This window comes from Schistosoma haematobium, chromosome 7 (assembly GCF_000699445.3).
Source record: "Schistosoma haematobium chromosome 7, whole genome shotgun sequence".
NCBI classification, from domain to species: domain Eukaryota; kingdom Metazoa; phylum Platyhelminthes; class Trematoda; order Strigeidida; family Schistosomatidae; genus Schistosoma; species Schistosoma haematobium.
The window spans coordinates 3,906,699-3,934,501 of NC_067202.1; the positions used below are offsets into that span (position 1 = coordinate 3,906,699).

At 34.9% G+C, this 27,803-nt stretch overlaps 1 protein-coding gene across 1 annotated transcript in view; it reads left to right on the top strand.

The window, feature by feature from the left end:
- The window catches only part of DRD4 (Dopamine receptor D4), a 70,059-nt gene that overhangs the window by 40,346 nt on the left and 1,910 nt on the right, over positions 1 to 27,803 (top strand). The window contains exons 2-3 of the mRNA XM_051217834.1: positions 14,464 to 14,576; positions 23,907 to 26,128. Coding sequence (XP_051064259.1) covers positions 14,464 to 14,576; positions 23,907 to 26,128 — 2,335 coding nt within the window. The remainder of the gene's footprint in view (positions 1 to 14,463; positions 14,577 to 23,906; positions 26,129 to 27,803) is intronic.

Below are 27,803 nucleotides of genomic sequence, written 5' to 3' on the forward strand. Positions count from 1 at the left end.
ACTTCAACCAATCCACGAAGTTGTACCACCGTACACCATTGTCTTCAGTGAGTTGATATCTCACAACAGACCTGGTTGAACTCCACTGGTAACGGCTTCTCACCAGAACTCCAGGAGTATCTCTTGAATTCAGTCACTAGTGAGCAGAATCTCGCGGGGTGCGGGATCGTGAATGCGCACTGCTGAAGAGTCCCACAGTAGTGCTTCCAGGTTTTCCATGTTGGTTTAGCTTCAATTGACCCATGATCTCAATCATTGAAGTTACTATAATATCCACAAAATCCCTTCTGATATGAGTTAAAATAATCACAAAAAATATTAGACTTCTGTTTATTTTGATGTTTTTTCAATAGACAATGTTAACTTTACAATCAAACTTTCCAGATATTCACTATAATCTTCTTCATTATTATCATTTTTATGGGTGATGACTTCATGATGTCATTCACTTTGTAACTTTCTCTCTCTCTCTCTCCCTCACTTTTATAAACATTTTAACTGTGAATACGAGGGGGTGAAGATGGGACACCCATTTGTACATACACACATACACATATAGATACATATATAAATTGTGTAAAATTAGAAGGAAACGTTTAATCTAGATTCTCTGAATACTAGAATTTTAAAGTTCACATCCCGAACTTACACTGGTTAAACAAATAGTGGGAGTTAGATGACCCTCAACGAATACAACGATTCATAAACTTCACCTAAGTCGGATATAATTCAGTTACAAATCAATAATTGTCCAATACTATGAAGTAATGGAAGTTAAAAATATCAACTAAATGATCCCAACTCAGTAGTCAAAAGGTTAAGTGTTCTCCTTGGACCCGGAGGTTCTGAGTTTTTTTTAGTTTTTTTTCCCATGACATTGTAAAATACTCTAATCAATAAATTCATTCAATAGATTCTACCGTTTTATAATTAAATTACTGTTTCTAATCGGATACAATATTTTTTCCTAAAATAAATAGCGTATGAATTTAATATCAGAATGAGAGTTTGTGAAAACTGTAGTAATTTAATAGTTGAATTCATGAGTTGATTTAAGCTAAATCGCCATCATTAAAAACCTGGAAGCACTGAATGGCACATTCATTCTAGTATGGAACTCCTCAACAGTACACATACACGATCCCACAAGCGGAACTCGAATTAAGGACCTTCGGTCTCGCACACAAACGTTTAATCTTTAGACCACCGAACGGGCATCAAGCGATGTTAATGCCTAAATTCAACCAATCCACATAATTGCGCGACCGACCATCATTTTCTTTCGTTAGTAACTGCCTCATAACAGAACTGGTTGAACTCCACTGATCACAGCTTCTCACTAGGACTCCAGGAATAATTGTTGGTACAATAAAATGAAATGAAGAACCTTTAAATACTTGGAATAAATATCGGACACCATAGAATGAGGGAAATAATAATGTAAATAAAACTCAGATGGTACGTTCAGTAGATCAAAGTATTTTCGATGCTAATCTACAGCATTTGTTAGTGTAGTATCCCATTGGAATCGTTATAGAGTTCAAACCAAATTGTTGACCAGTGAATATAAGTTAACACAAAACATTTACATCATAAACTTAGTTAGCTTTTTAAAATAAAATTTATACAAAAGATATGTATAGATGGCCCACAAATAATGCCCTCGTACGGACAAGAGTGGGGATAGTCAGTTCTCCCTCTCCAAACACTCTCACACGGTCACCGCGTATACAATCACTGCCTTCTCGCATCACGGGTGTTGTTAACAAAATTGAGAGGACGAAAAGAGAATGTCCGACGCTTTAATCAGGTTGATGGATATAGAGAATACACCTAGGGCAGTTGTCCAACTCTGATTCCAAACCAATGGTGCACATAGAATCCAGGATCCTGAGGGAACAAATGAAGCACCAACCCACTGTCGGTCACCGGCTACCATGAGACTGCATCTCTTGACGTTGCTCCATCGCTTTGTGGATAAAACCTTTAGGTCGGAATACCACCTACTTCAGTTTGGGCACCCGGAAAGTATTGCAACCCACACACAAGTTAAGTGATTTATATGGCTCATATGTATTCGATGCCACCTTTTACCAATATTTATTTGCTCAAAGGGTTTATTATTGTTTAGAATATGAAATAGATAATACTAAATAGTTTAATAGTAAAGCTCCATTCATTCATTCATTCATTCATTCAGTTTACTGAGTTCTTTGATGAACTGTCCATAAACAACAACAACACTACTGGCTAATTATTTTAATTCAATTAAAATTCATCAAACAATCTTAAAGATTCTTTGAATAATAAAAGAAACATACTGATTAGATTAGATGAAAGGTAAGATGGAAATATTAAATTGGATTAAATAAACAAAAACAACGGTTTAAGATATACACAACTTATGTTCAATCTGGAATCATTATATAGAAATTTGAGGAAAAAAGTTATAACTCTATGAATAGTAGCTAACAGTGGAATTGAGGACATGCGTTTCATCTTATTTAGGACTCGTCAGTTGGATGTTACGGAATACCGGAATTGCAGTTCATTCTGGGAATCGAACTCAGTATTGTTCGCCTCAAACATCATTTTTTTAATCAATTTTACTACTGGGTTTGTATCTCAGAGTGTACATCAACACTGGGATAAAGATACGTGCAGATACCGAAAACCAAATGAAGTGGGACGTGTCATTAGATGGTGGTTGGAGGTAGTCGACAGGAAACCATGGAACCGGGTTTCATGCTACTTGGCACTTGTTAGCAAGGTGTACCTGAAATCTTGAGAACTGGTGCTCCCTGGCGGATTCGATCTCGTGTCACCCAGCTTCACAGTCAGAAACGTTACCACTGAGCTATCCGATCCGCGAACGACCTCCTGTAGGACTGAGATGTAATCACAATTGATTGATCACTAGAAAACAACGTTTATCCCCTATTTTGAGACGTCTCATTCATGTCAGCTTTCATGACTCCACCAACTGGAACTGAATCTGAGACTTCTAGACTTCATGATGAGCACTTTATTTCAAGTTTAATTAACCAGTAATCAACGATGTGCATGTTTAAATTCCAATTTGATTTATTCAAATGAAAAATACTTTAAACGTTCTATATCATATCAAAGAAACTGATGTGTTGGCAACAGAATGATAATGATCGTTTGTCTGCTTAGTCAAACATGTAAATAGTCTGACAGGTGTCAGATGAGTTATATATCCCCTTATCCTTATCATTAATTACTGATTGATTGTTCATTGTTATTGGATGGTGTCAGTTTTTGATATGGATATATATTTACGTTCTAGCCAGGCTAATCACATATTCCTGATCTGACTTGTGTTGAAGTCCTATAGAATAGACACTGGGAAGGAATTTAGTGTAGATATTCGTTCAAGGTAAATTAACATTCCATACGTGTAAACGTTGGAAAACCAACCGTTCAAACAGAAACATCTACACATCTATCATTTTCTGTACACACACAAAAAAAAATAATTGTATACTCATAACTACACTTGTTCCGTGTTAATCTTAAAAGCTTGAATCTATAGTAACCATATGATTTCTGTATGTATTGAATGTGTTGGGTAATCATAAATGAAATCAAACTCAGGGATTAAAAAGATTTAGATAAAAACCGTTGAAAGAAAACTCAAAAAAAATAATTTAAAATTTCAATATACAATGTTTAATTATTTGTTGCTAAGGAAGTCTGTTTACATTTAATGGGTTACTTTATGTGCTTTGATGAGTTCTATTCAACTATTGTTACTAGGCTTTTGTGTTTTATGTTAATGTTTTAATTATAAATTGAATTATTACATGGATGTTAAAGATAATTTCTTTAGTTTTCTTTTAAAATGTGTTTTCAAAATGAAAGAAACTAAACTGTTTTTTTCTTAAGTTTTATCTAAATCAAAAAGGAGGTTTTGTGGAGATTGTAGTAATAGTTGATTTCATGAGCCGATGAAAGCTAAACCATAATGGAAAACCTGAAGGCACTGAATGGCTGCTTCATCCTAGTATGGGACTCCTTAGAAGTGCGCATCCACGATCTCGACTTGAACCCAAGATCTATCAGTCTCTCGCGCGAACGTTTAATATCTAGACCACTAAGTTGTGTTAATGTATAACTTCAACTAATGCACGAAATTGAGCGACATATCCACTATTGTCTTCAGTGAGTCACTATCTCACAACAGACCTGGCTGAACTTCTCACTAAAACTCCAGGATATACCTCTTGAAGCTAGTCACTAGTGAGCATATGTTGATTAGTATCAAAATTAGGTTTCGTGAAGATCGTGTTAATTTAATAATTGAATTCATGAATCGATTTATGTTAGACCATTATAGAAAACCTAGAAAATATGAATAATATTAACTTTTAAGAGGTAAATATTTTCTTACAGTTTAACCCATATTATTGTAAACTTTCATTATGAGAATGTTTAAAATTTGACAATAGGAATTTATGAATTAAAGTGAAATACTACTTATAACTAAGTTATTGAGATTAGATGGTGGTTGGAGGTAGTCAACAAGAAACCCTGGGCACTGGTTTCGTGCTACTTGGCACTCGTCAGTCCTGCAGGAGGTCAGTCGCGACCCGAATAGCTCAGTGGTAACGTCTCTGACTGTGAAGCTGGGTGACACGGGATCGAATCCGCCAGGGAGAACCAGTTCCCTCAAGATTACAGGTACACCTTACTGACGTGTGCCAAACAGCATGAGACCCAGGTCCAGGGTTTCCTGTCGTCTACCTCCAACCACCATCTAATCTCAATATGTAGTCCACGTAATGTCGAGTCACCTAGACTGGTGGCCACATTGCAACATGGTCGATAGCATTCGATCTGCACTAAATAGGGACTTGACACACATGGCATTGATCACCACGCAGTGATCAATCAATTGTGAAAACTAAGTTATATAAATATATAGTCAGTTATTTTCCCATTTTAAAGTTTATCCAATAAGCTTTGAATAAATTCACTCGGTATTGTTTGGCTTGTATCATCCCATTGAGGTTTAAGACTACAATTGATCAGTCTGGATAACGTGATGGCGTTTGAAGCGAATAGTACTGGGTTCGAGTCCCAGAGTGAACATCAACTCTGAGATGCAGGTACATCTAGCTGACGAATCCCAAATAGGACGAAACGCGCGTCCTGGATTCCACTGTTAGCCACTTTCCATCAGTGCTTACAAAAAGCTTTGAATAAGCTATTAATTAATCTTGCATTCTTAATGGTTATTTATATACTAGCTACTTTTCTATTGGTTAATTTAGTTAGTTATTTTAATTAACCACTTGATCTAATTACATAATCTTTGAGATGAATATCAATCTATTTGATTAAGTAATGGTGTGATCATTTGGTTTGTTAACTATCATTAATAAGCATTAGATTAAGGATTAAACTGAACTTTAAGATCATTTTCAATAATTTTACAAAAAAGTAATCAAATTTTCGACTACAAAATTAATATCAAATGTAGTTGAGATCATACGGCGTGCCTCAGAAGATAGTCAATATTATACAGAGTTCATATGATGGATTACACTGCAAAATCGTGCATGGAGGACAGTTGACAAAGTCGTCCGAAGTGAAGACCGGTGTCAGGCAAGGTTGCTTACTCTCACCCTTTCTCTTTCTCCTGGTGATCGACTGGATCATGAAGACGTCAACGTCTGAAGGGAAGCACGAGATACAATGGACATCTAGGATGTAATTGGACGATCTAGACTTCGCAGATGACCTGGCCCTTCTATCCCAAACGCAACAACAAATGCAGGAGAAGACGACCAGTGTAGCAGCAGCCTCAGCAGCGGTAGGTCCCAATATACACAAACGGAAAAGCAAGATTCTCCGATACAACACAACATGCACCAATCCAATCACAATTGACGGAGAAGATTTGGAAGATGTAAAAACCTTTACATATTTGGGCAACATCATTGGTGAATACGGTGGATCTGATGCAGATGTGAAGGCGCGGATCGGCAAAGCAAGAGCAGCATATTTACAACTGAGGAACATCTGAAACTCAAAGCAACTCTCAGTTAACCAACACCAAGGTCAGAACTTTCAATAAAAATGTCAAGACAGTCCTACTGTATGTGGCAGAAACCTGGAGAACTACGAAAGCCATCATCCAGAAAATGCAGTTGTTTATTAACAGTTGTCTACGCAAAATACTTCAGATCAGTTGGCCGGACAATATTAGCGACAACATACTCTGGGAGAGAACGAACCTGATTCCGGCGGAGGAAGAAATCAAGAAGAAGCTCTGGAAGTGGATAAGACACACATTGAGGAAAGCACCCAACTGCGTCACAAGACAAGCCCTCACATGGAATCCTCAAGGCCAAAGGAGAATAGGATGACCAAAGAACACATTACGACGAGGAATGGAAATAGACATGGGAAAAATGAACAGGAATTGGATGTAACTAGAAAAGAAGGCCCAGGACAGAGTGGGTTGGAGAATGCTGGTCAGCGGCCTATGCTCCATTGGGAGTAACAGGCGTAAGTAAGTAAGTAAGTAAACAGTTGAGGTCAAAGTCAAAAGCTGATTAGCTCGTTTTATTTGAAACCTATATGAGTAAAAGAACTGATTGAGACTATATAAGGAAAAAGGTAGAACAACAACTAACCACCTTACTTACTTACTTACTTAATTACTTACTTACTTACTTACTTAATTACTTACTTACCTACTCACTTAATTACTTACTTACTTACTTACTCACTCACTCACTCTTACTTACTTACTTACTTACTTATTTATTTATTTACTTACTTACGTACTTACTTACTTACGTACTTACTTACTTACTTACGTTCGCCTGTTACTCCTCGTGTAGTAGCATAAGCCGCTCACCAGAATTCTGCATCCAAATCTGTACTAGAAAATCCTTTCCAGTAGTTTCCAGTTGCTATTCATCCTTTTCACATCTGATTCCGATTCACGATGTAGGGTGTTCTTTAGTCTTTCTCTTTTTCTTTTCTCTTTAGAACTCTAAGTTAGGGCTGGCCTTATGATGTAGTCCGATGATTTCTGCAATGTATATTCTATCCACTTCCATCGTTTTTTCCTAAATTCCACTTCAGTTGGTAGCTGCTTTGTTCTCTTCCGTAATGGGCTACTGCTGATGGTATGCCCGCTAGCGAACTTTGAACATCTTATGTAAACAACTGTTTATAAATATTTGATGATGGTTGTATTAGTTCCCCAAGTTTTTGCTCTACCTGTAGCTCTTTTAGAGTTACTGCCGGTCCCAAGCTCAGATAAAAGGAGGAGGTTTGAACGTGGAGTCGGCAACCCCATCCTGTAGAAAACACTAACCCGGATAAACAATTTAAAAATTAACTACCTACATAAATGTAAAAAGAAAAAAGAAGAAATTATTAATGAGAGTTTCACTAAAACCAATTCAACACATAACCATTGAATGATATTAGTTTAGTTTTTGTTTATAGTGAACCAGTATAATCAAATATTTCAATGAAATTTTATTGCCTTCTTCCGTGTTATCAAAAAGTTATACAACCATATGGAAAAGAAGAAGATTTCTGTAAAGCTTATTTATTATCAGAATGATGTTTGGTTGAGCTTTAAATGTGTTCAGACAAGCTCTATGACAGTATACCGATACTTGGAAGAAGTAACAGTTTAGGGGGGGGCGGCAAGAGAGGAAACTTTAAAAGGTTTGAATAGATAGATAAATAAGTGTAAACTGTACATCATGCAATACATTCTCGGTCATGATTGAATATAAGCATAAGATAAATAAAAGTTAGATTTTCAAGATTTGTGAATGGTGACTAATAGTGGAACCGAGTACGAGAGTTTTGTCCTAGTCAGAACTCATCAGTCGAATGTAATGTGTAACATATGCCTAAAACAGATTGATTTATTCCAGCGATTGGGCAAGATTCCAGTAATCAATACAAACGAACTAAGTCATATTTTCATTAGTAATCAAACCATGATGTAGTGAACAGAACACGGATGGGGACAATCGAATTGTTACTCGATAAAATAAAAAAACCATATAGCAACTCGTTAATTTGCGAAATATCAATCCATCATTTCAACCTAGAATGTTCCTGTTGCAAACATCAATCCATTGTCTCATATTTCATTATTCGTGCGTTTCCTTACAAATTACATTGTGTTCCCGCTCTTCCTTTCTTGATCTTCTCCCATCTTCTGCTGTCAGACATTACGTGTTTAACTCGCGTCATATACTACTTATATCAATATAAGTAGCACGCACCACAATGCTGATAAGGTTGGCTCAAATAACACAAAATGAGCAAAATGTCTTTCAAGGTTATTTCGAACTATTTTTCTACTTCATTATAACCGATACTTTTATGTATTCAGTATGAGTTATTCATTGAAATATGGAGTAAAAGAAACATTTTATTGTTAATTCATTTTGTATTGTTTGTTTGAATCTTCGCATTGATGCTTTGGACTGCAACTGATCAGTCACTTATTAGCATATGTGCATCCTGTGCGGGTTGCTTGACTTGAAATGATATCGAGGTAATCCGTACGGGATGTACATATGCCAATAAGAGACTGACCAATTGCAGTCCTATACATCGATGCGAAGATTAAAACAAGAAATAAAAATGAATTTACACGTCACATATTGCACAAACTAGTAGCTATTAGGACTCAGTAGAGATGTAGATAAAGTGAAGTGAACGGTACTAGGTTCGAGTCTCTGAGTGAACATCAACACTGAGATGCAGGTACATCCATCTGACGAGTTTCAGATATAACGAGATGTGCGTTCTAGATTCCACTACTAGCCACCATCTATCTTCGATCTTATCTTAAAGTTTTCATCATAATAGCTTGATTCATAAACAAACGAATGAAAATGCTCCCAGATCTTTAATGTTGAAATTCTCCTTGAATCTCAGGCCCATTATTTCGTTGGTGTTATTCTAATACTTGTTAGTGTGTTTAACCTTTGTGCCATTCAGTAATTGACATTAGGAACAATTAAATCTAAGAAACTGAGATCATTTAATGGTTGAGATCATGAATCAATCGAAGCTAGACCACCATGAAAAACCTGGAAGCACTGGACGGCCGTTTCGTCCTATGGTGGGACTTTTCAGCAACACGTATCCACGATCCCGCCTTGCAGGATTCGAACCCAGTACATATCACTCTCGCGTGCTAGCGCTTAACCACTAGACCATTAAGCTGACCGGCATCTAACGGATTTAATGTCTAACTTCAACTTATTCACGAAATTGAGAGATACATTAACCACGACCATCACTGATAGGCTCTGGGTTTGAATCCTGCGAGGTGGGATCGTGAATGCTCACTTCCAAGGAAGAGTCCCACAATAGTTCGAAACAGTTGTCAAACGGTGCTCCCATGTTTTCCATAATGGTCTAGCTTCAATTGAATCATGATCTCAACTATTGAAGATAAAGACCGTTTTTCTTTTCTTTTTCCATATTTTGTTTTATTAATTGATTTTCTTGAAAATATGAATAGAAAAATAAAAAAATAGTTTCTATATTTCATGAATATGGGAAATTCTATGCAATTGATTGTACCGTTTTATTTTTGTAATATACAAGGTCAAATGAAAGAAAACATTAGGACACGAAAAAACTTTGATACTAGTAGACAATCATTAATTTTCCTTTCAAGTAAAAAAAGGTAAAAACAAAACAACCAAACATCAATCTATTCTTGAGTGGTATTAGAGTTATGAGGGCGGTTATCACTTCCCGGTCGCCTACACCGTGGAAGGGTTCTTCTACAGGTACCTAAAAAGGAAATTGGATTAGAGGTGGCCTTAGTGACCTGAGAGTGTGACCACAGTGCCCAGGGGACAACTCCTTGTGGTCGTCCACACATGACCTTTTTATGAGTAATTTCCGCGTTGAGATCTTGCAGCCAGGAATGGATATCCGTGGGATAGGGCGAGGTGTGCACGAAACTCACGCCCTGAATTCCACGGCTAGCCACTATCCATCTTTGCTTATAATGCTTGTGAATTAAGGTAATTCTGAAGCAATACGCAAAGGATGTCAATAAATGACTGATCAATTGCAGTGCTAAACATTGATGGGAAGACTCAAGTAAACAATACCAAGTGAATTCCTATAGAGTTATGTTACGAAATGTGCTCAAAAATGTGTTTATTATGGGCTGTCTTGTTGTTCTTGCATCATTTGCATTTATTCAATAGTGCAAAGAAATGAGAAAATGAGTTTTATTGAAATCACAATCCGATATAAGTTAGAAAACCCTTGAAAACATGGAAAGACTGGATGACTGTTTTGTCACACTTGTAATGCGATCTTCTCAAAACAAGCAGCTTTTCTCAGATTATTGTTTTCACCAAATATATTAATGATGTAAACTACCGAGGAGTCCTGAATTAGGATAAAAACAACCGGGTTTATACAATAGTTTACCTCATTTAATCAATTCCTAGAATCTTGATTCAAAATATCTGAGGACATAATCCACAAGTCTAACGAACATTACGTCATTTCATTGTTCTCTTTGGTTGATTGAAAGATTTCTATCGTTTCTTGAATTACGGTAACCTGTTCACGTCATTTAGTCTAGACTTTTACTCAACAATACAAATATTGTAATACAATCTCAGATTCTAGTTCATATTCAAATAAAAAGTCCAACATGTTCATGATAACTGATGATAGAATACATAAGAGGAAATGAGTATCAGAGCAATTGGTATTATTCAACCCTTTATCTGTTCTTTGAAGTAGAAGAAACAAGACATATTTAGTCTAAAATGTATTCAAGGGATAAACAATATATGATAAAATGTCGTAGTATGATGTGTGATAATTATGACGACAGATATAAGTAGTATGTGACACCAATTGAATGTAGAATATTTGGCAGTAGAAGATTGAGAAGGTCAAATAGAAGAGAACAAGAATAGTGAATTATTGATATGAGAATGAAGGAACAACAAAGTATGAGACAATTGATGGACATTTTTTAATGAAGTATTGGACGTACTTACTTACTTACTTACACTTGTTACTCCCAGTGAAGCATAAGCCGCCGACCAGCATTGTCCAACCAGCTCTGCCTTCTTTTCTACTTCTATTCAATTGTTGTGCATCCTTATCATGTCTGTATCCAGTTCTCGGTGTAATGTGTTCTTTGATCTTCCTATTCTACTTTGGCCTTGAGGATTCCAAGCGATGCAGCTGGGCACTTTCCTCAATGTTTGTTCTATCCACTTCCAGCACTTCCTCCTGATTTCTTCCTCCCTTGGGATCTGGTTTGTTCTCTCCCAGAGTAGATTGTTGCTGGTAGTGTCTGACCAACGGATTCGAATTATTTTGTGTAGACAACTGTTAATAAACACTTGTATCTTCTGGATGATGGCTTTCGTTACTCTCCAAATTTCTGCTTTATACAGTAGAACTGTCTTGACATTTTTTTGAAAGTTCTGACCTTTGTGTTGGTTGACAGAGAGTTGTTTTGAGTTCCAGATGTTCTTCAGTTGTAAATATACTGCTCTTGCTTTGCCAATCGGCGCCTTGATAACTGTATCAGATCCACCGTATTCATCAATGATGTTGCCGAGATATGTAGAGGTTTTTTCACATCTTCCAAAGCTTCTACAATGATATAAATGTAAATGATTTTTTTCGATATGACACATTATTAATGCTTTAGCATAGAACAAAATGAAAAAATCACAGGATGACTTTTGTTTAGTATTATTTTCATATCCAATTCATGTCATAACTGTCCAGTTTACCATTCATATTCATTCAGTTTGATTTTATTCCAGTAGATAATACGTTTGTTTTTTCCAGCTTAACAACTATTCAGTATACTACTAGGTGTACTAATAAAATATTGTACTCATTTAATAGAATGTATAACATGAATTTTGTTGTCATATCTATTTCGGTTTTTCTCCTTAATTCAGTTATAGGTATGATATTCATAGACTTTGATAGAGTTTTATTCTCTGTTCTCTGAACTCAGAGAATAAAACTCCATTAAAATCATCCACCATCCAGCTAGAACACCTTCTCCACAAAATCAAATTCATAGACTTATTATCAAACATGGTTAAAATAGTTATATAAATGAGTAGATTTGGTTAACTATCAGTATAGGGTTGTGGAGATTCTTAAGTTTTTTCTTGATTGAGATCATGAACTGATTGATGTTAGACCACCATTGAAAACCTGGAAGCACTGGACAGCCGTTTCATCCTATTATGGGACTCCTCCTTGACAGTGCGCATCCACGACCGCGCTCGCGGGGTTCGAACCCACGGCCCTGATTTGGTTAAAATGGGAAATAAGATCTTCATCTACCTTCAACATTTTTTCGTCTTCCTTGTGTTGTGTAAATCTTACTTTAAAGATTACTGATAAGAGATTCATTGAATATTGTAAAGTTTCTACATTTGTATTGTTTTCATACTTATTACATGTAACTAAATCAGTTATATTCACTATTTGTTATTTTCATTGAATGGTTAAATTGGTTGGAAATTCCAATTAATCCTGTAGTTAGGGCTAGCAGTAAAATGTAGGATTTGTGTTTTGTCCTGTTTCGAATCCGATAGGTGGAGGTACTTGAACTATAGTATCAATGTATATGAAGAATTATGGTCTACTGTGATATTAGTACTGCTCTAATAATAGACCTAATCCTAAAATTGTAGATTTTTCATGATATAACTGCCTAATCTATAAGATCTTACGTGGAAGTCACATCATCGTCTACACCAACTCACTACATCGTAACAATTACCAGTACATGATAGAGAACAAACTTAGGCTATAGATAGAACAATATATTTGATATGAATGAAAGATAAAAGGTGACATTCAGCAGGGACCACGCAAGCATGGGCGAGCCATGCCATACGATCAACTCCCATTAATTCAATACATTCTTCCCGCCCTCTTCATCGTTTGGTTTTTCTCCGTGGTAAATGTTGAATGTCCATTTCCCATATTGTCTCGTATTAGGGCCCAATGCCACTACATATACTATAAAACTCGAGCCTAGTATCTATCACCTAAAAAGCCTATTGAGTTATCTACTGAGCAACTGATTTCAACTAGCAACTGGCTTGTCATATGTGTATCAATTTTATTTGTATACCTTCATGTATTTCTGTTATTGTTACGGACTACAATTGATAAGTCTTTTTTGTCATATTTTACGTCCTATGTGTTGGGGACGTTAGATCCCACAGAACTCACTTGGGAAAAGACCTAATTTTGTAATTTTATTTTGAAAATTTGAATTTCTTTGTGTTCGCGCCAAAAGTGCTCTTTTCAACTTCAGGTCGTATTTCCCACTCGAGAGAATCTTTAATGCTATTGGTCTGTTGTGTCTTTTAGTATACTATTTTGTAACGCTTCCCAAGGATGGTTTTGTGCTATATATTAAGTTTTGATTTGTGTCCGTTATTATCACTCGTGCTTTTGGCTTTTTTTATGAAATATACTTCCCCGTTCGGACTTCGACTTTTCTCTTTAGTTAGCGGTGCCGCGATGCAATAGAATAGCTATTTCATTGATCTTTGGTCACTGAGTCTTTGTTTCGTTTGCAGTCTAAGTGAACTTGTAATCGCTTCAAATATAGAACTATATGAACTCTCTCGATATTCGTATTCATTTGTTATCGCAGTTGGGATTTAGGTATAGTCATCTGGCAATTCCTAAATAGAATACAGCGCACTTCCTCTATTCTAATACTAGAAACTATTCTAACTGTACTTATAAACTTATGACAATTTGAATCAAATGGAAGTATATTAATAGAGATTAATTAATTGTGGATTATAACATCAACAATAGATAGATCCAAACCTCCATAAAATGAATAGAAGTTTATTTTTGGAATTATCACTGAAATATGTCTATTTCATCGATCATGTTACAATCACAATTGATTGATCACTGGGTGGTGATCAATGTCGTGGGTGTCAAGTCCTTATTTAGTGCAGATCGAATGCTATTGACCGTGTTGCAATGCGGCCACCAGTTTAGGTGACCTGACACTGCATGCACTATATATCAAGATTAGATGGTGGTTGGAGGTAGTCGACAGGAAACCCGGGTCCAGGGTTTCCTGTCGACTACCTCCAACCACCATCTAATCATGTTACAATGTTCAATCTATCTAATGATCACATTCAACATTATTCTATTAGACCAATATAAAAAGATAAGTATATATTACATAGTAATTATAAGATAACAATACATTCTATCACGAATCATTTCTTAAATATGAATTGTTTCTATCAGTAAACACCTATTTGATAACACCTGAGTAAACATTTCATTGTTTACATTATCATAATGCCTGTTATTTTATTTCTCTTTCTTTCCCCCCCTCTCTCTCTCGCTCCCTCGTAACCAAATTTTTTCATCTAGGTTGTCAACGGTTATTGGATTTTTGGAACAATGATCTGTGATATATTCATTATGTTCGATGTGTTATTCTGTACTGCATCAATACTCAATTTAGTAGCCATTTGTTTAGATAGGTAAACTAACTGTTGTCTTCTTTTTCTTAATTATCTCTAATATTTTTCTGATTATAAATTTAACTATATCTAATCATTGTAATGAAAGTCTTATGATTGTTTTCATCGCTATTTCATCTGTGTTACATATATATGTTTGTGTGTGTTTTAAGGAGTGATCTTACTGGAGACAATGAAGGATGTGTCGTTGAATTTCGTGCATTGGTTGAAGTTAGACATTCACACCGTTGGATGCCGGTCAGCTTAGTGGTTTAGAGGTTAGGTGATCACGCGCGAGACCGATAGATCCTGGGTTCAGATCTCGCGAGGCGGGATGGTGGATGCACACTACTGAGGAGCCGCATGATAGGACGACCCTGACCAATGACGCATAAAACAATTACAAGCAGTCCAGAGTCCTTATCGGTCCTGCTTCCTGCCTAGCCTAACCTGTTAAGTCTAGAACACCGATCTCAGCCTCTGCGATATGAACGATTTATTTCAAACATACTGGGATTATGTACATACCAAACAGGTAACATCGTACCATAAAATAGGAAATGACATTTGTACAAAATCTAGTCTAAAGTGGCTGCGAATATGGGAGATAGTGATTGATGGACAAGGCATAACTCAAGACCGGTAAATCGTATAATAATAGTCAAAATAAAGCTTATATTAAGAGAAACATGAATATGAATAGTTTATTTACTTAATAATTATACCATAAAAGTATATGTATAGTATTAGTCCAGAAATAGATTCAAACAGTTACTATTCATTATTCTCATCGGGATATAACAGTGGTGTATGCTACTTATGTCGACAGACTTGAGTAGTATATAACACTAATCGAAGTAGACAACCTATCAGCATTAGTCTATAAAAGTTATCTTGAATAAATCAGGAATGGTAATAGGAAGGAATTGTGACTTGAAAGAAACATACTGAATGTAAAGAACAAAAGATCAAAATTTGGTTCACATATTTTATCAAGAGATTCCGTAAATTGATCGTCCACCTCAAAGTTCTCATTCATTACAATTTCATGATCATTTTATAAGGAGTTTTCATTCAGATTACTAGTCTTAACAACAACAACAACAAGAAAGATTCAACTAAACGAAACACACACACATACCAATAAATACTAATTGAGTGATTCACTATTTGTTGTTGTTTTTCTTGTGTTGATTTTCATTTTAATGCAAATCAACAAAAAAGCAAGAAAAGGAACGAGAAATAAGTGGATTGGATGTTACCGTGATGAATATCTTGACTATTGATGTTTGTTTGCCTTTTTTCATTCTCAGTATAGGGGTGGTGGAGATTATTAGGTTTCGGATTGAGATCACGAACCGATTAATGTTAGAACATCATTAAAAACCTGGAAGCACTAGACAGCCGTTTCACCCTATTGTGGGACTCCTCAGCAGTGCCTTCAGTCTCGAGAGTGAACACTTAACCCAACTGGACCAATGAACCGGTCGGTATCCGATTGTGGTAATGTCTAACCCTGAACCAATCCACGAAATTGCGCAACCGTCTCCCATTGTACTGAAGTAGATACTTGTCTCTACTCAACACGGATTAACTCTACTGGTCATGGTTTCTTACTAGAACTCCGAGAATTCCCTCACGAATCTAGTCACTAGTGAGCATATGGTAACTATCAGTATAGGGGTTGTGAAGACTATTTCATTCTCTTTTTTTTTACTTTTTAAGCAAGTAATTGAGTAATAAATCAACATGTTTTTCGCTTCTTTTATTTGATTTACATTTAAGACATAGTATAAATGAATCTGAAGTAAACAATAAGAGAAAATGAGATTATATTAGATAGAAGAAAAAAAAGAAAGAGTAACCGAAAAAACGATGACAACAACAACAGAAAAGACACTTGTTTACGAGTTTCTTTTTATTATCGAGTATAGAAATAAATGATAGTCACAACCAATATATATATGATTTGAATGAATGATCTAGTGAATGGAAAAACAGTTTCCATGTTAAATAAATATCCGTTCGTTCGATCGTTGAACCAACCAACCAACCACCCACCCATCCACCCACCTACTCACTCACTCACTCACTCACTCACTTACTCAGCAACCCACCAACCCCCTCCCATCTCTAATATAAATTCGAATTCTTTCATAAAGATAACAATTTTACAAATTATTCTATATATATTTCTCTTATTTTTCTTCTTCTTCATTCATCTTAGCTATATCCATTTAAAAAAAATAAGGAAACAAAAGGAAACATAATTAGAGTTGTTTTCTACTTTTATCTCATCATGATTTTTTTGTTTGTTTGTTTCTTGTTAACGTTGAAAACATTGAAATCACTGGTAGATTATACATGATGAAGTTTTGTTTCTTTGATTTGGATAGTTATTATACTGATGATATCGGTCAGTAGAATGATGAAAGTTTCACAATCAAAACCATCCAAATTCAAAGAATAAAACTCTATCACAAAATCATTCGTATTTGAATGACAATAACGTCTCGACTATCCTCAAAATAAATTTCTCATTATGAGATTGTGAAGATTTCATTGAAATCATGAATTGATAAATATTAGACCAGCAGTGAAAAATTGAACGTCTTGGCTGGCCGTTTCATCCTAATATATATGTATATAACTGTGTGTGTGTGTGTGTGTGTGTGTGTAGGAGGAGGACTCATTCACAGTCACACTACCATTACAAAAACCAGTAAGTAATGAATAGCTATTTAGTCTTGTTCTCATGAATGACTAACTTTGATATTTAATTGCTGGGATTCTAGTAAGAAGCGGTAATTAGTAGAGTTCATTCATGTTGAGTGTAAGACAATTATCTACCTAAAGCAATAGAGAATAATCATTCATCATTTTGAATTCATTGAAGTTAGACATATACATTATTGGATCTTGGATCAGTAATTTAGAAGTTAAGTATTTATGAATGAGATTGTGAATGTTCACTGTTAACGAGCTATATACTATAGTGAAAAAGCTGTCCAGTATTTCCTAAGGTCCACTGGTTATCTAACTAAGATCAGTCCGTTACTTAATTAATTAGAATAATAATTGTTAATTAGCTTTATATCAACTTTTTTCAATCAGCTCCAATGATATCAACATTTTCCGATAATAATAATAAGATATATCAGGGTTAGAATAGAAGGAATGAGACTAGAATTGGATTTAGGCTCACATTTCATCACGTGGCTGCACCTCTGGAGAGTGATACAGTAAACCAAGCATGGTTTCCATGGTTAATGAATATAAATCACCCCCACTGTGGTGAAAGAAGTGAGCAGTGATGTTTAGATTGATTCATAATTCTATTGGTGAGATGGCCAATGACGTTTGCGACTTTAGTGAGAGTTTGTTCAAGGGTTTATTCACAAGGTAAGTGATGCCTTTGTTTTTTATTATTAAAGGATGCTACCTGTGTAGAAGCATGCAATTCACACGCCTAACATGCGGAATTGTAAACCGAATACTACCTAGTTATGTATGTATACCTATGTACATAAATTTGTCAGTAAAGTAACTCCTATCACTCCTTAACATTAGTTGGAGAATAACTGTTGTTTCAAATCACTCTGAGTTTCCTCAGCATCTATAACACATTGAAAGAATAGATTATAATGCTTGTGAATTAAGACAATATCGAGGCATACATACAGTATGCACATATGCCAATAAGAAACTGATCAATTACAGTCCTAAACATCAATGGAAAGATTCAAGTAAAACAATACCAAGTGAACTAAACTTCACACCATTTCACAAGTAAGTGGCTATTAGGGCTTAGTAGCTAAGTGGATAACGCGATGGCGTTTGAAGCGAACGGTACTGGGCCCGAGTCCCAAAGTGAACATAAACTCAGATGCAGGTACATCCAGCTGACGAATGCCAAAAAGGAAGAAATGCACGTCCTGAATTCCACTACTAGCCACTATCCATCTTTGCTTATAATAGATTTGTGTTCTTCAACTGAATTAAATTGACTAAAAGAACTATCTTAAACAAACTTTCGAAAATCTAGTGTAAAATCTATTTTGCATTAAAGATACTGGCTATAGAAACTACCTAATTTTATTCAGTGAAAGGTATAATGTTCTTAAGTATCATTTGAAATTACCAGCTGTCATGTGTTGTATCAATTAATCAATACAGAGAAAGAGAAAGGGAAATAGTGTTGGCTAACTAACAAGACCAGAGGACAGCGTTAAAAGGTTAAACATTATGGAAGAAATTTTTCCTAAGGTTGGCTGATTGATTTGTTCACTTTATATCTATCCGATCAGTGATCTCCTTTTGATTAATAACTCAGTTATCATGAAAATTGACTGGGGGGGAATCTTATTGTCTATTAGTACATAAGCTATTTCAGTCCAGTATCCAATTATAAGATAATGACAGCAAGGAAGTTAAGCTATCTATCTATCTATCTATTCTACTCTACTTTACTCTATTTTTAAACTATGAAAGCTAAATGGTATGGTTTCAAATCATTCATGGAATACCAATTTCATTATGAGAAGTGCTAATAATAACAAGTGCTAAATAGTCACTTAAGTTAATGGCCAAACTGCAACTTGATTAATAGAATTCGATCATGATAATTAGTTATTTCGGGGAGACTATGATTTATGAACAAACCAATCAGGTATAAGATACTAAGTCTTGGATTTTGGCGCGAAATTCACTCATCCGTTTAGTGAAATACTGTTTTGGCATTATAGCTGATGTCAGTTCGTGATGAAAACCCTAAATACAATCCCTAACATTAACCATCAAATGTAAATGATAATTCTAACTCGTCACACTGGTTTATAATCCTCATTTAGTCTTAGATATTAGATGGACACTCTGAAGATCAGTCTATCATCGCTCAAAGGTCATCCATAAATTGTAATCTCACCCTGAACTTTGAACATTGAAGGTGTTACAAATAATCTCAAGCCTAGATCAGATATAAAATTTGTTTGAAATTAGACATTAAAACCGTTGGATGCCGGTCAGCTCAGTAGTCTAGAAGTTAAGCGCTCGCGTAAGGGACTGATAAGTCCTGGGTTCGAATCTCGCGAGACGGGATCATGGATGCGCACTGCTAAAAAATCCTATACTAGGACGAAATGGCCATCCAGTGCTTCCAGGTTTTCCATATTAGTCTAGCTTCAATTAACTCATGATCTCAATCATTGAAATTACTATAAAACGTTTGTTGACTACTCAAATAACTCTTTAGTTGATATCATTTCTTAATGAAAATTAACTTGAAATTGTAAATCATCTTTTCAACAACAACAGGAACAACAGGAACAAGAAAAAGAATAATTAAAACAAAACAATCTTTATTTAGTCAATGTGTATATCCTGTATGTATGTGTGTGTGTGTGTAGTATATGTGTATGTGTGTGGTATGTAAGCATATTCAGGAAATAACAACACATTAACTAAATAAAATAACACTAAACTTTTGCATTACACTGTACTATCTCTCTCTCTCCCTCTATTTATATTTTTTTTACTCTTCATTTCATGTCAGTTGGCAACAAATCAAGGTGAAGTTGTGTTTTTTTTTTGTTTTATAATTTAAAGAATCCGTGAACAACATGGATGATGTTTCTATGTGTTGTTTTTTTAGCTTTATTTATTTTACAGATTATGTTTTTTTTTGTTTATTTTCTTTCATCATCCCTATTCTTTATTACATTAATATTCCTTTTTTTTCTCTTTCAACTGGTTCTTTATTTATTTGTGAACCAGTTTCCTTTAACAGAAAAAAAAAGCACAACTGTATTCTCTTATTAATTGGTACTCCTAATACAAATGATAATGGGATTATATCAATAGTCTAATGTTGTTTCCAATGGTTTGTTTTCTTTCTATTTTCATTTATTGTTTTATTTTTACGAGATCTTTTTGTAATGTATATGTTTCTTTCCTTTTCTTTTTTCTTCTCTTTCTCTCCTCCTTCACTCTCCCTCTCTCACTCTCCCCTTACTCTTCCCCTCTCACTCCTCCCTCACTCCCCCCTCACTCTCCTTCTCTCTGTTTTTATATTTTTTTGTCTTTTATAAAAAAACACATATACATATTGGTAAATATATAGAGTAAGGGATAGTAAGAGTTAGATTGTAAGTTAATATTTACCACCTAGAACTTTGGTTTTCTTTGCCAAATGTATAAATATATATATGTCATTTAATCAATTCCAATGTTATATGAATATTAGTATCAGTAATAAATAGATAATGTAGTACCAGGTTTTTCATGGTGGTCTAACCTCAATTGACTCATGATCTTAACCATTGAAATTAATATAATATCCACAAAACCCATCTGATATTAATCAACATATGCTCACTAGTGACTGGTTTCAAGAGGTATTTCCTGGAGTTTTAGTGAGAAGTTCAGCCAGGTCTGTTGTGAGATAGTGACTCACTGAAGACAATAGTGGATATGTCGCTCAATTTCGTGGATTAGTTGAAGTTATACATTAACACCGTTAGATGGAGGCCAGGTCAGTGGCCTAAATGTTAAGCGCTCGCGCGCGAGACTGATACGTCGTGGGTTTAAGTCTCGTGAGGCGGGATCGTGGATACCCACTGCTGGGAAGTCCCACAATAGGACGAACCAGCCTTCCAATGCTTCCAAGTTTTCGATGGTGGTCTAGCTTCAATCGACTCATCATCTCAACTACTGAAAAAGATAAGAGACAAGATAGACCAGATGAGATAAAGTAAAGAAAATTGTCCTGTCTTTAATTGAATAGGTTTAGCCATTGTTAAAAGAAAAGTTAATCAAATTGAAGGAATCATTTTATAAAAAGTTTGGTGGTGAATTGCAAGGGAATATAGAATAGACATTTTTTTCTTCTTACTTGGGACTTACTAATCAAATTGCGAAGTATATGATGTTAGTCTTGGGGTGACTAGTCCCACTAGTATCAAGGTACATTCATCTGAAGAATGCTAAATAAGACCATTTTGTTGAGATAAGATGGTGGTTGGAGGTAGTCAACAAGGAACTCTGGACCCGGGTTTCGTGCTACTACTACACACATGACATTGATGACCACCCAAATATCAATCAATTGTGATTACATCTCAGTCCCACAGAAGGTCGGTCGTGGCCCAGATAGCTCAGTGATAACGTCTCTGACTGTGAAGCCGGGTGACACGAGATTGAGTCCGTCAGGGAGCACCGGTTCCCTCAAGATTACAGGTACACCTTGCTGACGAGTGCCAAATAGCACGAAACCCGTGTCCAGGGTTCCTTGTTGACTACCTCAAACCACCATCTTATCTCAACATAGTGCACGCAATGTCGAGTCACCTAGACTAGTAGCCACATTGCAACTTGATCGATAGCATTCGATCTGCACTAAGAAGGACTTGATATACATGAAATTGATCACCACCCAGCGATCAATCAATTGTGAAGACCACTTTGTTGTAGTATTAGACTACCCAGAAGTGCACATTCATAATTCTATGAGAAATCCTACATTTGATCTATGAATGTGAACAATTAAGTAGTCCAACACTAGATTGGAACAACTGTCTTGTACATCCTGCTTGTCAATGGTTGCCTAACTTAGATCAGTCAATGATGTAAACTCAAAAATTTACCTGCAACTAGTATAATTGTAATGAACAATGTAAACAAGTGAATTAATCATACTTTCATTCATCTAAGTAATTAATGTTAGCACTTTATGATTTAGTCAACGTTTTACCCATCCATCTGCATAAAACTATTTTACATGTTCGTGTATTTCTAATTATTTTTTTCGCAAAATATAGATAATTAAAGTTACATCAAATTGAGATGATGAATCGATCAATGATAAATGACTATTTTAGACCTGGAATTACTGGACAGCCGTTTCGTCCCAGTATGGGAATCGTCAGCAGTGCATAGCCTAATCTCCCTCACGTGGATTGGTTGAAGTTAGACATTAACACCATTGGATGTCGACTCAGTAGTCTAAAGCTTAAGCGTTCGCGTGCGAGACTGATAGGTCCTGGGTTCGAATCCCGAGGGGCAGGATCGTAGATACGTGTTGTTGAGGCGTCCCACAATAGGACGAAATGGCCGTCCAGTGCATCAAGGTGGTCTAGTTTTAATTTACTCATGATCATGGTTCAAAATAATGAATATAGATTCCTCAGTAACAGTTCACTGATACACACCCAGTTGAATAGATTATTAGTATAATGGAGGAAATTTGTTAATAATCATGTCGAATGAAACTGACCCCCTAAATTGGTATGTATAGTTTGATCAAATAACACAACTTAAAGATATCGATGAATGAATATCCAAAGACCCAATAACAGGTTAGCAAGAAAGAGTTGATAGACATTACATTATGACAAATATATGGAAGAATTAATACAATATGGTAAATATCACTTAAAATACAAATGATTATAAGAAAGGGAGTTCAATAGGTCAATTAACAACTATTACCAATGAAATTTAACTATACATCTGATTTACTTTTTATCTCATTAACTAAATTGTAACTTATTATCAAAAAGGGTTTGGTGGAGATTTTAGTAACTTTACAGTTGAATTCATGATTCAATTAAGACTAGACCACCATGGAAAACCTGGATGCACTGGATGGTTGTTTCATCCTAACACGAAACTCTTCAGTGACAGTGCGCATCCACGATCTCACTCTGTGAGATTCGAACCCAGAATCTACCAGTTTCAGGCGCGAACGGTTAACCTAGTCGGCATTCAACAGTATTTATTTTATTTAAACACATAAACATTGGTACAAGGAGGCACCAAATACATATGCGCCACATAAATCATTCGATTTGTGTGGGGGCTGGGATAGTGTCCGGGTGCCCAAACCGAAGCAGGTGGTTTTCCTGGGGGGCCACACCCCGCGCCTTCGACCTGAAAATCTGATCCACAAGGCAGTGGAGCATCGTAAGGAGATGCAGTCCCTTGGAAGCCGGTGACCAACGATTGGTTCATACGCCATTTGTTCCTGCAGGATACTGGAGCCCATGTGCACCATTGGTTTGGAATCTGGTTAAAGCGCCGGACATTCGCTTTTCGTCCTCTTATTTTCGTAAACAACACCCATGATGTGAGAAGGCAATGAGTAGGACTTCCTGGTAGAGGCTGTATACGCGGGTTCACCTTACTCTCGGCCATACCAGGGCATTTGGGGGCAGTCTCAATGTCTAACTTGTGTTTTGATTTGTTCTTCTTCTTGTTTGTAACAAAAATACATTTTCTACACATAAATATCATTGTTTTCTCCAATCCTCCTCCACCCCTTCCCCCTCCTTATTTATATTCTTTCTTTGTATCTAGGTATTTAGCTGTAACACAACCAATAATCTATGCAAAACATAATAATATGAAACGTGTACAAATATCTATTGCATTAGTATGGATTGTATCATTCTTAATAGCTATACCATTAATATGCGGTTTAAATGTAAATCGTTATAATGATCCAACTATATGTCAATCATTTAATGCCTTATATATTATATGTTCATCATTAGGTTCATTTTATTTACCAGCTATTATATTAATTGTTGTTTATCAACGTATATTTGCTTTAATTAAACAACGACATAAATTATTACGATTAAATCAATCATTAAAACAACAACCATATACATCATCATTACAACAATTACAATTACAAAGAAAACAATCAAGATTACATGAAGAAGAAGAAGAAGAAGATGATGATGATGAAGAAGAAGGACGGGTAGTAGAAGAAGAAGAACAACAACAACAACAAGAACAACAATCGATTGTTCAATTATATGATCGTATTTGTTTAAATAATGATCAAACTATATCTACATTATATCATACAACAACAATGACAACGACAACAACAACAACTACTACTACTACTACGACTACTACAATAATGAATTCAAATGATGAAATTAGTTATTCTGAATTACAATCATCTTCACCAATCAAAGTAATAGAATGCATAAAACAACATGATTCAGATCATAAACAATTTACTAATGAATTCGATGAGAATTTCTCGGATGTAAATTTTGAAGGACCACGTTATGATATATCATCACCAAATTTAAATAATTCTGATCGATTCGTTTCAATAATGAATTATACCTATTCAATGGATCATTTGAAATTAACCAATCAAAATAAAAGAAGTCATTTCAATGAAAATAATAATGATTTATTAAATAATCAATTTAATCAATTATATCATTCTGATATAGATTTAAATACAATTCAATCAATGGAATCACCTAAACATATATTGAATAATTCAAATGATGTATCACTTATATCACCATATACCAAAGACGATGACGACGACGATGACGATGATCATGATGATGATGTTAATGAATCTAGGACTAGATTTCAATGTGGTTATCTATATAATGTATCGCCTTCTATACATTCAGAAGAAGAGAAACAATCACATACAGAACAAAAACAAACTATTCATAATTCTCCAATGATATTAAAAGAAGTCATTTGTAATTCAAAGAAACAATCAAAATCTTCTATATTGTCATTTGAAAAGTTTAATTCATATTCAACACAAAAATCTTCTTCTTGTCATCATCATCATCATCATCATCATCGTCGTCATCATCATCACGACCATCATCATATCTTATCTAGATCAAATATTAGAAATCTATTCAAATTATCATGGATTCATAAGTGTTTAAATCATTCACATGTATATAATAGTTCTTCATCATCAAATAATTCGGAATATTCATGTCCTGGACTATGTTCAGAAGAGATGATAAATTATAGGATTAAATTAAATAAAGGTCAGTTTTTCAACAACTATAATGGTGATGAAGAAGAAGATAATGATGATGATGATGATGATGATGACGATGATGATTATGATGATGATGTTGACGACGACGATGAAGACGATGATGATGATGATGATGATGATGATGATGAAACTGTGAATGAATTAACTCCATGTAAATTTTGTCAAAATCAATTAAAATCAAATTCATTATATCAATCTAATTATAATCAATCATATGAATGTATTCAATGTCAACCTATTATATTTCAATATAATTGTCAATCATTTAATCAAAATAAATCTATTCCATTACAAAATAATCATAAAATAAATTGTTACCATAGTAACGGATTACTGAGTAAAACTCATGAAAAAATCAATAAGAAAAATATGAAAAATTCAAAAAAAAATAAATTCAAATTTTCCCGCGATAAATTTCAAATTCAATTCAATGATCAATTTAAACAAAATATACAAGATTTTATGAAATATTTAGTTAGATTATTTAAATTTATTCATCATAAAACAAATATAAATGATCCTATAAATCATAATCATAATCATAATCATCATCATATTAATAAAACAATGACAACTAATTCAATTCTACCTATTGATATCGATATAAGTAGTGGTAAATCAACCCAAAAAACATTATATAGTCAAAGTCCTATATATAAAACAATAAAAACTAAAAATATTCTATCAAATAAAGAGAAAAAAGCAACAAAAACATTAGCTATTGTATTGGGTAAGTTCATTTGCCTAGTAACAATAAGATATTTGGATATAGTAACTAGAATTGAGTTACTATCTCATAACAGATCTGGTTGATGATGACTGAGAGGAGTAAGGGTTAAGGTTAAAAGGTATTGAATTTGACACTATAATTTATTAGACAAATCAATTAGAAAGGGTTTGTAGAGATTTTAGAAATTTCACAGATTGAAATCATGAGTCGATTGAAGCTAGACCACCATGGAAAACCTGGAAGTTGAAGTTTGACATTAACACCATTGGATTCCGGCCGGCTCAGTGGTCTAGTTGGTTAAGCGCCTGGCGCGAGAGTGATAAGTCCTGGGTTGGAAACTCGCGCGATGCGAGATCGTGGATGCGCACTGCCACTGAGGAGTCTCATACTAAGACGAGACGACCGTTCAGTGCTTCCAGATTTTCCATGGTGGTCTAGCTTCAATTGACTCATGATTTCAATTTGTGAAATCAATTAGATTTAGAATAATAGATCTTGGATTTCGATGTGAAATTTATTCATCTATCGGATTAAATAGCGTTTTGGCATTAAGTTGATGTTAGTACATGATGAAATTCATAAATCTAAATCCTAACTCTTACCATCAACTGTAAATCATTATCTTTATTCTTTAAACTCCTTTATAATCTAGTCTTATTATGTAGGTAGATACTCTCGGGGTCACTTTGGCGTCGCTTTAAGATCATCCATAAATTATAGTCTCACCAGATTTGTATATAGTGACTAGAAGTGAAATCAACGATTCATATCTCATCGCATTTGGTACATATAGATTAGATGATGATTTGATGGAGGTGGAGGGTTAAGATTAAGATGACATTTGTATCCTGCATTCTACTGTTAGTTGACTTTAATGAAAACTTGTGGAAACATTGCAATATCGATGTGATTGACTCAGAATGCATAAATACATTAATAGAGATTAGTTGCAGCTCTTCTTTACATTTATAAATGTAATATACGAACCCTTCCAAATTGCTAGAAACCTAGCTTTTTCTTATTACAAGGTTGTACTAGGCTAGACAATCATTAAAACTAAGGAGAATTGGAAATTTTGCCAACATCCAACAGGAACTCCACATCAAACTGTTTTAATGTGCTTAAAAGTCATAAGCTGAATGCATCTATGTTGCTTGAATGAGTATAAAATGACAATGAACAGCACTACCGTTTTAAATGTTACTTCAGAACCTATCTACATCAGTAATTCGTCTGATCATAGAAAACTGAGTGTAATGATCACTTCATCTAGCCTAAGTGTTTCGTTGACCCAAATAGATCAATAGCTGAATAAATCTCGATATTAACACAAAATGAAATTGGTTTACATCAACATATGGCATTTGTAGAATTAGTGAAATTTCTGTCTACATACATGAGTTTCGCTCAGTACTTCTTCATGGCTGTGAAGTCTACCAGTCGAAGGTAAAATACGTGAGTATGTCACTAGAATGGTAATACAAAGATCTTTCAGCATTTGTTAGAATACGGATAAACGATTATGTAAGTTATCTTAAGGTCACGCATAAGAGTACTTCATGGAGTCGAATAGCCAAACCATAAACTCTTGTCAATTTAAAAGGAGAAGATATAGGACATATAGGCAAATTGTCATTGCTTTTTATGTATTAACTAATGACTATATAAGTGTATG